Below are 15115 nucleotides of genomic sequence, written 5' to 3'. Positions count from 1 at the left end.
AAAGCTACTGTAATAAGCAAAACTTCTGAAGGCTTGCATGAGTGCCTTCCACCCCCACCCAAATCTCTCACTAGCTGAACCTGCACCTAACAGAGCAGCATTTGCAGTGTCGTGGGGCACCCTGTTGAAATGCTGGATTTTTCTGTGCTTTAAAATCCTTGATTTCAGAATTGAGGGTGTCCTCAGGTCTGCTGCACCCTTTTTATGATGTCTATGGATGGCTCCTGCTTTTCCTCCTCAGTCTGTTGGGGTATGTTTTGACTGTTTCCTCTCTTTTGTCCTTGCAGTGCATACATGAGCGTGAAGGAGCTGAAGGAAGCTCTACAGCTGAACAGCACCCATTTCCTCAATGTTTACTTTGCCAGTTCGGTAAGAGAAGAGTTGGCTGGTGCTGCCACTTGGCCATGGGATAAAGAGGCCCTTAGTCACCTGGGTAAGTAACTTATCCTGCTCCTGGGGTCTCAGAATTACTGGTTTTCCTCTCCCTTCCTTGACTTGGCAAAAAGAGGTAGATGTGCTGTGCCTCAGCATTGTGGGTGTTTGATAAGAAGGTCATGATAATGGGGCTTGGCTGTTCCAACAGCTGCTGCTGTAAGGGAAACAGCTACCTGTTCCCTGAATCCATGTGGGTAAGATGGTGAGGCTACACACTGACCAGGGACTTCAACATTGTTATGAGAAGCTTTTGATGGTGACAGTGGGACTACAGGTTTATGATAAGTGCAAGCTCTGGAGAGAGTTCTAGACTCATATTTGGTTTCTCCTGGACCTTCCAGGTCTATCTTTTAGGATTCTGGAGACAGTGAACTTACTCCGCAGCATGTAATAACAGATACAAATCAGGAGTGTCACTGTTGGCAGAGCTGAGATAGCAGATTTCAGCAGCTCCAGGGTTGCCCAGGCAGCAACCAGAACTGGCCACTTCCGAATCCAGCTGCAAGTGTGAGGATAACAATCAAATTTTGCCATGTTTTTATAACTTGGCCTACTACCTGCTGGGGGCAAGGTTCTCCTTGGCCTCAGAGGATTCAGGGCAGACTCTTAAGGTCATCAGTCCTTGTAGGCAGCGAAAGAGCCAAAATGGCAGCTGGCTCCCTAGAATGTAGTTGGTTTTTGTCTTTTCTGCTATTTCTGTTGTTTCTCTTTCTCCTGCCTCTCCTACCACTTCAGTGCTGGAGTTTTCTGGCAAAGCCCTTTACACTTTGCAGTCAAAATGTCCAAAGTGTTTCTCAATAAGTAACTGGAAATAATTACTCCTGACACCTGCACAGCAGACCTAGACCTTCTGCTTTTACAAGTGCGTGATGTTCAACCCTTAAAAGTTGTGCACTGCTATTAAAGACCTGTTTCAAAGTTCCTTTTTGCCAGTTTCCCTCCTTCAATGAGTTTCAGGGCTGTTTTTTCAATAACATATTGCTACAACTGCTTGTTGAGGAAGGCAAATCTCCGTGAAATTTATTCTCTCAGCTTCCAGAAATCACTTCCAAGGCTCAGCTTGACAATCTTCTGACTGCAGCGTTTCAGCCCCACACGTTCCCCTCAGACCCCTCCCAATGGCTTGCAAGCACTTGTACAGAGGGGTAATTGGGATGACTGGCCTCATCAAAAGCTTGCACTTAGCTTGTGTCTGTGTTTGTGTCCAGCCAGGGACACAAGAAATGGCACCATCTGGAAATGTTGGATCGGGGTTTTAGCGTAGAGGTTCAGGGGAAAAGGGGTGTTGTCTTGACTCTGGTGCCAGAGCTGTGAAGTATGAAGCTGGATCCAAACTTCTTTGAGTCTCTGGCACACAATGAAGACTTCAGTTCAAGACTCTCCTCGGTTTTAGATTTAATGAGCTTGGGAGGGTGGGTGGTGGACTCAGCTTCATTGCATCATCATTTGCTTTGTACCATGTATGTTATTGTCCCACACATAAGAAACTTAGGACTGAGGAAGCCATGAATATGTCGCTTTTGACAGAAACTCTCTCAAGAGGCTACTGGAGAATCTGAGTAGAAGTGAAAGTCAAGCAGTGAGTAAAGAGAAAGAAAAACCTTGGGAGGAGTTAATGGCAGTTTGAGAAAAATTCCTGAGCTTAAGGACCTAGCTGTGGCTGGGGGTGGAGACAGGTCTATACACAAGAGAGGGATCTGTCTCAAAAAAAAAACCCCAAAAAATCCTTTCCTTGTGCTAAATCGTGCTAATCTCCTGTCCATACTGACCTTAAAAAATAAGGGTCAGCACACAAGACCTGCACCCCTCGCGCCACTGTCTGCTCCCATGGAGCAGAAATGCCATGCTGATTTTTCCCTATACACGTACAGAGCCTCCTCCATGCTTTAGTTCTCTACATGAATCAAATTGGTTCCTTCACTTCTCTGAGAAACTAAACTGCCTCTTGTCTCCAGAGAGTCTTGGTCAGATTTTGTTCTGTTTGTTTCTCTGAACTGGACTCTCTTAGATGTTTTCAGGAGAAGCATCATGAGACTTTCTTCTCCAGCTGTCTTCCCTTCTTTTTTAATACTTTTCCTCAACCCAAAGATCACTAGATTTATTGTTCTCTATCAGTTCTTCTCTAGAAGTTGTTTAATCTGCCATCTGGATTTTGATCTCCTTATAAACCATTTTTTCATGATCTTTGAGTGTGTTTTTCAAGATCGTCCTTTTCACCTTCCTGTTGGTGTCATCACCTTCTGGAAGTCTTCAGTAAACTTTGTTTTTCATCCCCTTCTCTTCACAATGCTTCTTTGGGGCTACCAGAAACTGCATGACCATTCATATGTTAGTTACCTACAGTTCTATTGCTCTCCTCTAGACTTTTTTCCTGATGAAATTTAATTTTCAGGCACCCTTTCTGAAGGCTTGGGAATCGTTTACCAGTAATAGAGCCAACAGCAACTACTTTCAGTGAAGAATGAAAGACAGTTACTGGCTTGGAGAGGCTGAAGTGATCTATGAAGTTTGTATAGACTGTGTTTCAGCTGCTGTGGAGCTCCCAGGGAAAGACAGCTTGCTGTCAGCCAGCAGCAGAGGTAGAAGGTCTCAGGTCTCTTTACACCACTCCCTGTGACTATACTGTCTGTCTCAGTCTTTCCACCATAATCACAGTGAGTTCCTCACAAATTCAGATTTCTTGGAGTCTGGAATGAGTTTTCTGAGAACTTAGAAGTAAATATTTTTAACTACAAAGCAGAAGGAGTTGAAGAACTTTCTTTCAATAAAAACCTTTAACTTTTTGTGGTGGAAAGCCTTGTTCAGAAAACCCAGTAATGTAATAATGCAGATGCTTTAAACTTCATGTGTAACTGCATGTGAACTGTATAAACGTGGTCAAAAGACAAGGGAATTGTGAACATTTGATGTTATAAATACTTTCTGTAGTTATATAAGCTGAGGCCAGCTCATATATCTGGCAGAGGTCAGTGGATCCTGAAGGAGGGCCAGCCCTTCCATCCGAGGTACCTTAGGCAATGGCCATCTTCCTGTCTGACTAACTGTCATGCATTTGTTCCATTAATTGCTCTGACTCAGTGTTTGGGGAAGACCGGCCCTGCAATGCAGGTTCAAATTTGTGGTTTACTGTTTAAAGGTCCTGTGGTTACTTGGGAATGTCCTCTGGGACAGCCCTGACCTAGGAACAGGTTGACTTCTTTGGGACTGGCATGGGCAGTAGTCCTTCAGCATTGGCATTGATCCTGGCTAGTAGCAGAAAATGTCCTGGGAGCAGGAGCTTCCAGGGCTGTGTGAGTAAAGGAGAAGCATGGTCTACAGCAGCACAAATCTGGTGGGCTGGGAATCTCTTGTTGGTTGATCAGAGAGGAGATTTGGCCTTGGGGACATTGCCAAGTTTGCAGCTGGTAGCTCTGGCCTGGACGAGGTGTTGTGGGGCTTAATCTTTCCAGCTGCCTGGTCTTGGTTGGGTGAGCAAGTCCAAAGTCTCTGGTTCACTTGCCTTGGAGTGCTGTACTCCCTATATCACAGGGACATGGAAGTTTTTAGCTTTGTTGTGTAAATTCTGACCTTGTAAACCTCCTTGAGCAGGTTCTCAGGCACTGGAAGTTCAATTTAGCTCTTTGCCCAGGGCAGGAGGAGGCAGAGGTGTGAAGGGAATGCCTGATCTGCTGCGGAGAGAGAAAGAGGAGGGTGGTACTTTTGGGGTGTTATGAACATTTCCACATCTTGCCTTCACACCCAGGATCCTGCAGAGGGGAAATAGAACTTCCTGGTCCAAAGCTGGGAGCACTCCCAACTCATCAGGGAGCAGTAGGGACAGGCATGTTCTGGAAGGCAGAGTTCTTAGGCTGTTTCTAATTCTGCTATTTAATTAGTTGTTAAAATGAGTACTAAAAATATGATCATCTTTGTGGAGTGTGGGGGAGGAATGGAATAGGGGAAGCCAGCAGAGAGGAGGGGAGGGGACAGGGTACCCTGGCCTTGGCATCCCTCACTTGTGACAATTTTCTCCCTCCCTGTACTAGAATCCCATTTATTCCACCGCATGGGAAGAGCATTGGATTTCTGCGGGGAGGAGGGCTGGGCTGCTTGGTCCCAGGGTGTCCTGTGCTCCTGGTGCTCAGCCTCTTTCCCTGTAGTTACTGCTGCAGGATGCATGCAGGGCTTTCATGTCTCATTTACTTGTTTATGAGCACTGTTCTCTTTCTGTGTGAGCATTCCTGCTTTCAGACCTTTGGGCAGGCAGCCCCCCTGCCTTGCTCAGGCATGGGTTTGGCTGTAGAGATCTCTTTTCTTTCTATTCTCTCTTCTCTCATGCCCTGTTTTGATTGAAATGAGAAGCAGCTTTTCTTTTATGCGCCCACTGGGTTTCCCATCAATGGGATGCCCTTCACTATCTATAGCATTTACTGGTGTGGTAATTGAGAGGGTGATGGCTTCCAGAAACCTAAGAGTGTACAGGACAGAACATGAAGGTCCCAGAAGGATTTTCAGCCTCTGTGCCTTCTCGTGACCCATCTCCAGGCAGCTAAAGGGTCAACAGCTGACTGATGGGATGGAAAGTCCTTTGCTGTCTTGTCTCACAACTAAGGAAGAAAGGGAATGCAACTACTTTGTGACCCATCCTTTGCCTCAAGCCTGGGCAGAAGATCCACACTGTGGGAAGAAAGAGCAATAAACATGAATTTTGAGCTCAGAAATGGTGCCGCTTGACAGGTCAGTGGTGCCTCTCAGCCCTTCCATGGGCCACACACGCAGGATGTTCCACAGAAAATGCCACTCTCATTTCTTCACCCCTTGTTGGAAGGGCTTGGGAGAATTGCTCAGGACATCTCTGAAGGTCCCTTTCCAGCCCCCAGCTCAGTGTTCACCCAGCATGGCTCCCCCATAGGAGTCACAGTCACAGGGTCTTGCCAGGGACACTGTGATCTGAAGAAAACCCTCTCTTGGAAGGAATGCCCTGTACTCGAAGACATGAGGTAGTCGGTAGTGCATGGAGCTGATCCAGGAGCAGATTTCAAGCAGTCTGTGTGGCTGGAGACAGGATCACACTGTGGCCACCTGCCAGCTCTAACTTTGCTGTGATCATCAGCAGAGATGCAGTAGCAGAGGCTATGCTGTGAGGTAGCTGGCACAGTAAATCCTCCAGGGCCCTGCAAAGGAGGGAGCAAGCTGTGCTGGAGCCAACTATTCACCACACAGCCATCCAAGCTGTCTGGGTTAAAAGTAGTTGTGTAAAAACAGCCTCCTGAGACATGAAGGAGTTGCGTGGAGTCAGCCTGGGCACATGCTGGGGTCTGCTTTTAGCACCCTGTCTTGATACTTCCCAGCCCTTGCTGCTCCACTGTAAGGCAGCATGGAAAAGTGGATGTAGAGTGAAAATGAGGAGAGAAAAAGGAGGGAAATGGCCAGTGAAAAACCCAAGAACAGTGAGAAAAATTGGGAAATTCCAAAGAAATTTTAATCTGGACAAAATAAAGATTGCAAATAGAATGAGACCAGTGAAGCAAATTTTTTTTGTTCTTGAGAACCTTCTGTGGATAGTTTCCTATCAGATAGAGCCATCAGTGTAGGGTAGGCATCCCAGGTCAGGAACTGGAAATGCTGGCAGTGAGCATGCTGGCTTTTGTCAGTGTCCTTGATCCTTGTTCTTCCCATCACAGATGGGCCTACAGGAAAGAAAAAAACACTTGCCCTGCTGCCACAGGTCAGTTTAGGGCAGGATGATCATGGGTTCTGTCCAGCTCCATGGTGTTGTGTCCTGGTTTGGGAGACAGGTACTGCCAAGAAAAGGCAAGAGCTTTTTCTAAAATGGAGAGTGAAAATCCCCTCCCTCCAATTTATTATAATTTGGAAATTAAGGGGATCTCAGGCAAAGGTATGGGTTTAGGAATAACAGTTCTGTACTGATATGCCTACAAGACAAACCAGAACAACATCAGCTATGAAAATCAGCAACAAAACAGAACAAAACTCAGTTCCAGTCCCTTTTCCAGTCGCAGACACTCTTCTCCTCCGCATGGTCCCGGTGGGGACCAGGGCAGGGCCCTCGCAGCCACAGCAACAGCAGGCAGGAGCAGGGAGGTGGAGGAGAACATGTTGCTATCAGTATGAGGTTGCAGCTCTGGGGCAGCTTCTGTGGGACTTGGTCTGTGCCCATGTTCCAACATCTTTGACAGCTGAACCTGCACTAAACTGACTTGGATACAAACTGCCCCTCTGTGTCCCCTTGAGTCAGGGGTTGGAGTACCCCAGTGAAGAGGAGTAGGTTTATGATGGTTTGTGAGGATCTTGTTGGGTTCATTTGCACCTTGCTCACATGCAGACCTCTCTGAAGGAGAGGAAGAGATCTTCAGAAGCTGTGTCTTGGGAAATCCCACTCTAAAATACACTGAATTTGGGTCAGGTTTGTGGTAGAAGCTTAGTGGATTTCAACAGTACCTCGTGAGACTTTTAGTTTACCCCTCAGAGTCTGGTTCGGAGGTTGAAACCATCAGTCATGGGTGATTTCTCAGCAGGGGTCAGAGGCAGTGCACTTGAATCTCCATGTGGATTTGTGCTGTAGCTGGCTTCTAGTTGGCATAGCTGAGTGTGTCAGGACTTTGCTCAGCGCCCCATTGTCCTCACCTGCCATGGGAGCTGGCCTGCCATAGACACCTGTCTAGGTCAGGGAAGGACTTCTGTCTTCTGGTTCAAAAGATGATCCCTGTAAAGTCACAGCATGGCTTGATTTGGTACTCTGGCTCCAAACCTCCTTTGGAGCTGAATTACAGCTGTGCAAAAAGATGCAGAGGGCAACAGTAGCTGAAATGATTGATGATGTTGAGGGAGGAATTAAGTGGTAGGAGGTGAAAAAAACCACCTACCCTGTTCCAATCCAAGGGGGCAAAAGAGCCTCCTCCAATCCTATAAGAGGCTGAATATGTCCATCTTTGGGTCTCCATCTGGCTCCTTTTCTGTGACCTGGAAGCACAATGAGAAGAGTTTTGCCTCTTATAGGCGAGTAATGACAGATATCCACTGTCCCTTTTCTTGGAATGATACTCTTTGTACTTGCAATTCCAGGTGGAGTTGTCCTCAATCCTGCTTACTATGGCATGCATGGCCACACCAACACCATGATCCACGAAGTGGGACATGTCCTGGGGCTGTACCATGTCTTTAAGGGAGTGAGCGAGCGGGAGTCTTGTGACGATCCCTGCAGGGAGACCACTCCATCCATGGAGACAGGAGACCTCTGTGCTGACACTGCCCCCACCCCAAAGAGTAAACTCTGTCGGGATCCAGACCCTACCAATGACACCTGTGGCCAGACACATTTCACGGGGACACCCTTCAACAACTACATGAGTTACACAGGTAAGGAGTAATTGTTATTGGGAGTCACAAGTGGTCGCCTTCCTTAAAACTTGGGTTTCTCTCCCTTCTACTTCCATCAGTAGTGCCTTACCTCATTCCCTAACCAACAGGGTCCCTCCTGGTGCATTGGGATGTGTCAGGTAGTGCTTGCAAGTAGCTGTTGCACCACTCTCTTCCCTCAGGCTATTTCTAGCCATCTCTCTCTTCCTACCAATGAGTCCCTGGACATGCACCAAGGCTGCTCTTGTCTGTGTGTACCTTTGTTCTCCAGTCCTGAAGCTGCTGTTGTTACTATTACTATTATTATTATTATCATTATTATTATTATTGTTGTTGTTTTTGCTGTTGCTGTTATTAGCCTCCTGAATCCTTTTGGCTTGGTTCCCAAGGCATGCCGCAGGGGGCTGGTGTTTCTCCTGCCTTGCCGGGAGGACCGAAGCCGGAGGAGCAATTCTGTGCCCCAGCCTGACCCTCCAGCGGTGCCGCGCGGGCAGAGGCATCGCCCAGGTGTCGGCGCCGTGCTGGGCAGGTGCAGGGACGTGGAGCTGCTGAGGCAGTGCCATCTTGTGGCTTTGGGGACACACGACACCAGAGAGCCACGGCAGCGGAGCCACTGGACGCTGGTGCCTCCCGGCCCTCCCTAGAAGTCCCCGGAAAAGTTTGGGCAGGAGGAAGAGTGCACGCTGCTGTGCCCTAGCCCTCAGGCCGGCCTCTCTCCTCCCCCAGATGATGACTGCACCAACAGCTTCACCCCCAACCAGGTGGCCCGGATGCATTGCTACCTGGACCTGGTGTACCAGCGCTGGGGCCACAGCAAGAAGCCGGCGCCCATCCCGATCCCTCCCATGATCACGGGGCAGACACAGGACTCCCTCAGCATCTACTGGCTGCCTCCCATCAGTGGTGTCATCCACGAGAGGTGAGGGAGCTGTGCTTGCCATGCTCCTGGGCTTGCACAGGAACCGGCTAGAAGGGACGAGGGATCGCTGTGGTGTGGACCCCCAATCCCCTTCCCACCCTGGCCGTCTCCAGCAGAGCACTCAGACACAAGAGCCCGTCTGCTGCCATGCCCCCTGGCAGATGGGCTCTCCTGCGAGCTTCCCGCTCTTGGGGTGCTGGGAGGGGAAGCCAAAGAGCATCAGGAGGCAAAGCCAGCTCTTAAACCCCAGGGTGCAATCAGGGAATGAAAAATGAGATTAATTTAGCACTTATTGTATAAAGTAGCTATTTACCAGGAGGAAATGCAGCCTTGTGGTTAAGGCAGGGAGCTTGAACCACAAGAGCTGGGTTTCATTCCCAGTGCTGTCATGGACTTGCAAAGCAGCTAACTGGGGGTAAGTCAGGAAACTTTTCAAGCCAGAGAAGTTGTGCCAAGGAGCCAGAGTTGTTTGGCTGGTGAGCAGTGCAGAACCATGAGTGTTGGGTGGATATGTCTTCTCCCCACTAAGGGAGCCACCAAGACCTGGATACGCTACCAGTGTCTCTATTCAGCAGCCTCTCTTTCTAAAATATTTCAGTTTCCGCTAGGTTTTAGGTGGTGAGACTTTATTTTTAGGGAATTTTTTTTGTTGGTTTTTTTTGCTTATGGGATCATAAGCACATACATAAAGAGCTTTTGAACTTGTTTTGAAACTGCTTCATAAAGCTGACTTTTATAATTAAAAGGAAAAATGCTATTTGATGGCAGCTGGGGCACTCTTGGGTCAGAGTTTGCTGAGTTTTCAAAGAACAAGTGCTCTCTACAATATGCCTTTTGCTCAGGACTAACAAGAGCAGATGCATGTCACCCTACAGACAAGAGAGGCTCTGGTGCTGGGTAGCCTTGAGTCATCCAAATAAACTGCTTTGTTGAGGAATGAAGTGATTTGGGAGCACGAAAACATGGGGCTAGAAGGGAGGCGCTTTGGAACCATCCCAAGCTGTCACTCATAACTGTCTCAGGAGGTGATCCACTGTGGCAGTCCTGCATCCCCTGAGAAGAACTGGTCAAGGAAAGTGGCTGAAGCTGGCCCTTATAATAGCAAAGTGCCTTTATATTTTCTGGAGAGCCCAGGAATTGACATTATTGTGACTGGTTTGTATTACAATAATGCTGAAAGCCAAAACCTGCCTTAATTGCACCCACTTTAGTCCAGAGGCATTGCTCTGGGACATGGGGTGTCTGATAGCTCTGTCTGGCAGGGATGAGACAGGCTATTCATCCAAGAGTACCCAGAGAGCATGGAGGAGAGATTAAATCCAGTCTGTCCCATGGACTCTAATATTTCCCTGTATTTGAAGAAGCTTATTCTAAACAGGATGATATACCCAAGGAGTTTCTGAGACCTTAGCTCTGCCTTTCCAGCTTCCTGTCTGGTCCCACCTGGACAAATGTGGATGGGAAATTAACTGGTACTCCTTAGGCATGCCAGGGTCTGTGCTCTGTCAGCAGGGAGCAGGACACGCTCTGTGACAGCTGTGCCGAGGATGGCACCTTCCGTCAGTACGTGCACGAGGCCTCTTCCCCCCGGGTCTGCGATTCCTCTGGCTACTGGACACCAGAAGAAGCAGAAGGTAAATGTCTCCTCTCTTTTCCTGTCTGTCAGTCCCCAGGCAGAATCTTTCTGGTACAAGAAAAAGAATATACAGTAATTTCACGATTATAAGCCGCACCTGATTATAAACCGCACGTTACAATACAGAGTGTGATAAAAGGTATCTGTTCTATCACCATCTGTTGAGGGTGGGGGCAGTGATCCTTATCTCAACGGCAGATATTCTGCTAATGGGCCATCCATTGAAACCAGGCAGGGCATTGTTCTTTTCACAACCCATCCTTCCTCCATCGAGTCATTTTCTGCTAATGGCCATTGAGTCCCACTGTGGGACTGATAAAATTACTGCATCCCATTGGAAGTTGCTCCAGCCAGGGGGAAGAGCCCAACATTTCTTACCAAAATAAAAACAGAGGTTTTGGGACACTAAGGGAGCCCTTTCTCCACTGGACTCCAGAGGGAAACGAGACTCCTCCACATAACCACTGGACCTCTGGAGGGAAACTGCACCTTCTACAGGAGCACTGCTCCAACTGAACCACATCTGTCACTGCAGGAGGATACAGCCACCATTTAATGGGACTACTACCAACAGCCTGCCTGACGGGGTGTCAGGTTGTACTCTGGCTTTGTCAGGGTTTGGAGTTTGTTTCTTTGTAGTACTGTATTTCTATTTTAATTTCCCTAGTAAAGAACTGTTATTCCTAATTCCCACATTTTTACCTGAAAGCCCCTTGATTTCAAAATTATAATAATTTGGAGGGAGGAGGTTTATATTCTCCATTTCAAAGAGAAGCTCCTGCCTTTCTCAGCAGACACCTGTCCTCCAAACTAAAACAGCAACTTTTCGTTCTTTTTCCATATATAAGCCACACCTGATTATAAGCTGCACTTCACGTCCAGACCAGAATTTTAGTCAAAATGGTTCGGCTTATAATCGTGAAATTACTGTATATATTTTTTTCTTTTAGAGATTCAGTTGTCTTCCCTTTGCAAGGGTTCTCTACTGCTGAAAGGACTTTGGTGCCCAGGAAAAACCTGGTAATGGCCAGATGGCTTTGGACAAACCAACTGGCACCCCAATATTAACCCAAATCATTGTTAAGACAGATGTTGTTGAATGATACGGACCCAAGGGAGGAGCATTTAACTGAAATCGGTCTTAAAATATAGATCTTGGGACCTCATTCAGAACCTCAGGGACATTCATAAACTTTAATGTAGTCTTGTCCAAAGAGGGCAAGAGGACCTCTGTGCTGAGTCTCACTGAGAATATGCCAAGCCCTGGGCAGTCCATTGCTCCCTAGCAAGGCCAACAGCAGCCAGGTGTTACAACTTCTCTTGTGCCGAGACCCAGATGTAGGTTTAGAGACCCACCTTGTGGGCACGGTGGTGACTTTCAGGGTCACACAGTTGCCATAGGAGCTGTTGGGCTTTTCTTGCTGCCTCAGCTCCTCCAAGAGCAGGGTAGAGGAGGCAGGAGACTGAGGGAGCTGGTCCTGGGAGTTGTGTGAGGTGCATGTGCTACTGCTGAACCATAAAGAGCCAGAGGATGTGGTTCTGTGTGTCCTTAGTTACCACAAGTGCTTGTTTATTCTGATAAAAATAGAGAGTTTGTGGGTTTCAGAAACTTTTAGACTTGTCTTAAATGGATGAGGGCTTTGAATTGGTACTGAACCCTAAGAAATCCTTCCAGTGACTAATGAAGACAAGGGTATATCTACTACAGATTGATAAATTCCAGTGGTCCTTTCTGGGTCTGAAAGGCCAGCACTCAATTTCTCTTGCTGAGTGCTAATCCACCATCAGGGGAGGCAGGTTGGGGCTCTGAGGTTAGCCTGAGCACTGTCCAGATTCTTCTGGAAAAACAACCTTCCAGACCTGCTTCGCTGCTTTGGACTTGGTCCCTTCCTGACTATGACCTGTCCTGGCATGTGCTTGTGCAAGGCTTCAGTCGCTGCTCTGCTGTGAGCATTCAGGTGCCCTTGGCAAAGTTTCTGCACCCGTGAAACTACAGAGCAGGGTTCTCATTCCTCAGCTGTGTCTAGGCTGTCCCTAGACCTTTACACTGTGTCCAGCTGTGGTGTGGATACCTTTGTTCCCATTTGAGAGGGCTGTGAGACACCCGTCTGCTGAGCCTTGTGCATGTGTGCAAGTAGCCAGGAACTGGGAGACCAGTGGATATTATTGCTTTCCAGGATGTGAGGGCAGGAGCCACGAGGTCTAGGACATGCCTGGAGTGGGTGCAAACCCACACAGGTGTGCAGTTCTAGCCCTGAGATGCATAAGTGCCTACAGGGAAGATCTCCCCTGTGGGTCTCCTGTGAAGCCAGCTGTCCCCTGGTTTTCACCAGCTTCTTCCTTGTCCCAGGTCCTCCAGATGTGGATCAGTCCTGTGAGCCCAGTCTGCAGGCCTGGAGTCCGGAGCTCCACTTGTACGACATGAACATGACTGTGCCGTGCCCCCAGCCAGATGGCTGCATCCTGGAGTTGCACTTCCTGCACCCCGTCTACCCTGATTCTCTCACCCTCTGGACCACATACCTCTCCATGGGTTCTCCCAAGGCACTGTCTGACATTGAAATCCTGACAGAGCAAGGGGACTCCATCCATCTAGGCCCCCTGGACACCTTCTGTGATGTCCCCTTTACTGTGAAGCTCAATATCCCTAAAAAGATGTCCGGAGTTAAAATCTACACCTTTGATGAGAGGATGGAGATAGACACAGCCCTGCTGACCTCCAGGCCCCACAGCTCCCTGTGCTCAGCCTGCAGACTGATCCAGTACCGGGTGCTCCGTGACCCCCCATTTGCAGACGGGTCCCCTGCCACCCCCCTGCAGGCACATCGCCAGTTCGTCGACACGTGAGTCACGGAGCTGCTCTGTCTTGGGCTGAAGGGGTGGTGCAGTCAGGTTTGATCACCTCCTTGTGTCTTCTGTCTTTGAATCCCTGTATGGTTTGGCTTCTGTTTTGTTGTTCCTCTTGTCCCCCCGCTCTGGGAATTACTGCATCCAGTGCCATTGAACAAGTGTGTGGCAGACCCACCATGCTAGCATGACCTTGTCCACGAGGCCAGATTAACTAGAAGGAGCTTATTAAACCCAGAAACGTTTTCCAAATCAATACAACCCATAAAATTAGATTTCCCCCATCAATAGAACAAGTACAATGATTACTTAATCTAATGCCACTTCTCCCCAGCTCAGACCCTTGGGAAATAAGCAGTGTGACCTAAAATCGACTCTCTTCCCACAGGCTTTGCCTCTGGCAGAGAATGAAGGCACGTCAGGTGTGATACTGCATGGATATATACACATGATGTCTTATAGTTGTGGTGAGCGAATCTCAGTGTTGCAGATGCTGTTTTTCCCTCAAGTTCTCTCTGTTCCTGCAGGGAAGTCATGCCTGGGCAGGTGTACCGCTACCAGGTGCAGGTAGTCTCTCATGCAACCTCAGGAGAAGCCTCTCCACCACTCGTCCATATGCATGGAACACCCTACTGTGGGGATGGGAAGGTGACCACGTAAGTTGAAAAATTCAAGCTCTCAGCTGAGGTTCTTTAAGCTGTCAGGTCATCCTGCCCCCAAGGGAAGCGGCAAGTGGGTCTTCCATGCACAGTTACATGGCTGAAGATGCTGCACAAAATCCCTCCAGCAGATTGAGCTGTAGAGCTTGTGTTCTGTAAAATGCCATGTGCATAGGAGATGGAGATGGTCTTTTTAAGAGGCATGGTCTGCATGAGGGGTTCAACCTGAACATCCTCTGTTCTTGATTTCAGTGCTTGGATTCTGGCCCATCTCAGTCAAGTGTTGCAGAGTCCAATCCCCAAAGGATTTGTCTACGGAAGTGGGCAATATAACTTTTTGCACAGGGCCCTGCATGAGTAGGTTCTGTAACTAGCACAGTCCCATATAGTGCAGTGTCTTCAGAGAGCTCTCCAATCTCTGCTCAGAGACTCCAAATAATGAGGGATGCACCAGCTCTACACTAAGAGAGCCCAATGCTTCACCTGCTCTGCCTGGGAGATCATTATTTCAGATTTCCATATCTGAGCTTTTTCAGACTTCAACTTCCAGGATATATTCAGGATCACTTTCATTTGAAACCAGTTTTCTTAGCAGGGTGAGGAAAGGGAGAGGAACCTTCTGTCTCTCCCTTCTCCTGCCTTCCTCTCCAGCTCCCACTGAAACCCCAGCCCTATTTCAGAATCTCCTGCCTTCTCCAACACTTACTTTCTCCAGCAACAGGTCCTTACTGATGCTTAATTCTCTACTTCTTCCATTCTCTCATAGTTCTTGCCTCAGATCTTACAGCAAAATTACAGTACAATCATGTCTGCTGCCTGATGCTGTGACTTTAATCTCTCTTTATCCCTTGGCAAGGTGTTTTCTCTGTCTGATTCTATGTGTGATTCTTCCTTTTGAACTGCTTCTGTGGAAATAGAACCAAGATAAGGGGTCCTCACTCATGACTGGGCAGGAGCACAGGAGCGTTGAGTCAAAGGTGGTCATAATACATCTGGCTGTTGCCCTTTTAGGAGCCTGGAGGAGGAATGTGATGATGGGGACTTGCTGGATGGAGATGGTTGTTCCAGGAAGTGTAAAAAGGAAAAAGGCTTCAACTGTGTTGGTGAGTCCAACTGGATTGAGACAGGCCCAAATGGATTGACTCCTTTTGAGGAAAGAGTCAAAACTGTACATTATTGACACTGCTCTTTAGAGCAGAGTGCCACGCACCTCAGCACAACAGAACCTGGATTTGCAGCTGGAGTGATCCATGGATCTTG

At 48.1% G+C, this 15115-nt stretch overlaps 1 protein-coding gene across 1 annotated transcript in view; it reads left to right on the top strand.

Moving 5' to 3' along the window:
- Positions 1-15115, top strand: part of PAPPA2 (pappalysin 2) — an 87258-nt gene that overhangs the window by 28069 nt on the left and 44074 nt on the right. Inside the window, exons 3-9 of the mRNA XM_033067612.1 lie at positions 288-433; positions 7501-7794; positions 8521-8713; positions 10226-10347; positions 12700-13192; positions 13724-13852; positions 14867-14958. Of these exons, the coding sequence (XP_032923503.1) occupies positions 288-433; positions 7501-7794; positions 8521-8713; positions 10226-10347; positions 12700-13192; positions 13724-13852; positions 14867-14958 (1469 nt within the window). The remainder of the gene's footprint in view (positions 1-287; positions 434-7500; positions 7795-8520; positions 8714-10225; positions 10348-12699; positions 13193-13723; positions 13853-14866; positions 14959-15115) is intronic.

Source organism: Catharus ustulatus, chromosome 9 (genome assembly GCF_009819885.2).
Source record: "Catharus ustulatus isolate bCatUst1 chromosome 9, bCatUst1.pri.v2, whole genome shotgun sequence".
In the NCBI taxonomy this organism is placed as follows: Eukaryota; Metazoa; Chordata; class Aves; order Passeriformes; family Turdidae; genus Catharus; species Catharus ustulatus.
This window is presented reverse-complemented; position numbering and strand designations above follow the sequence as displayed.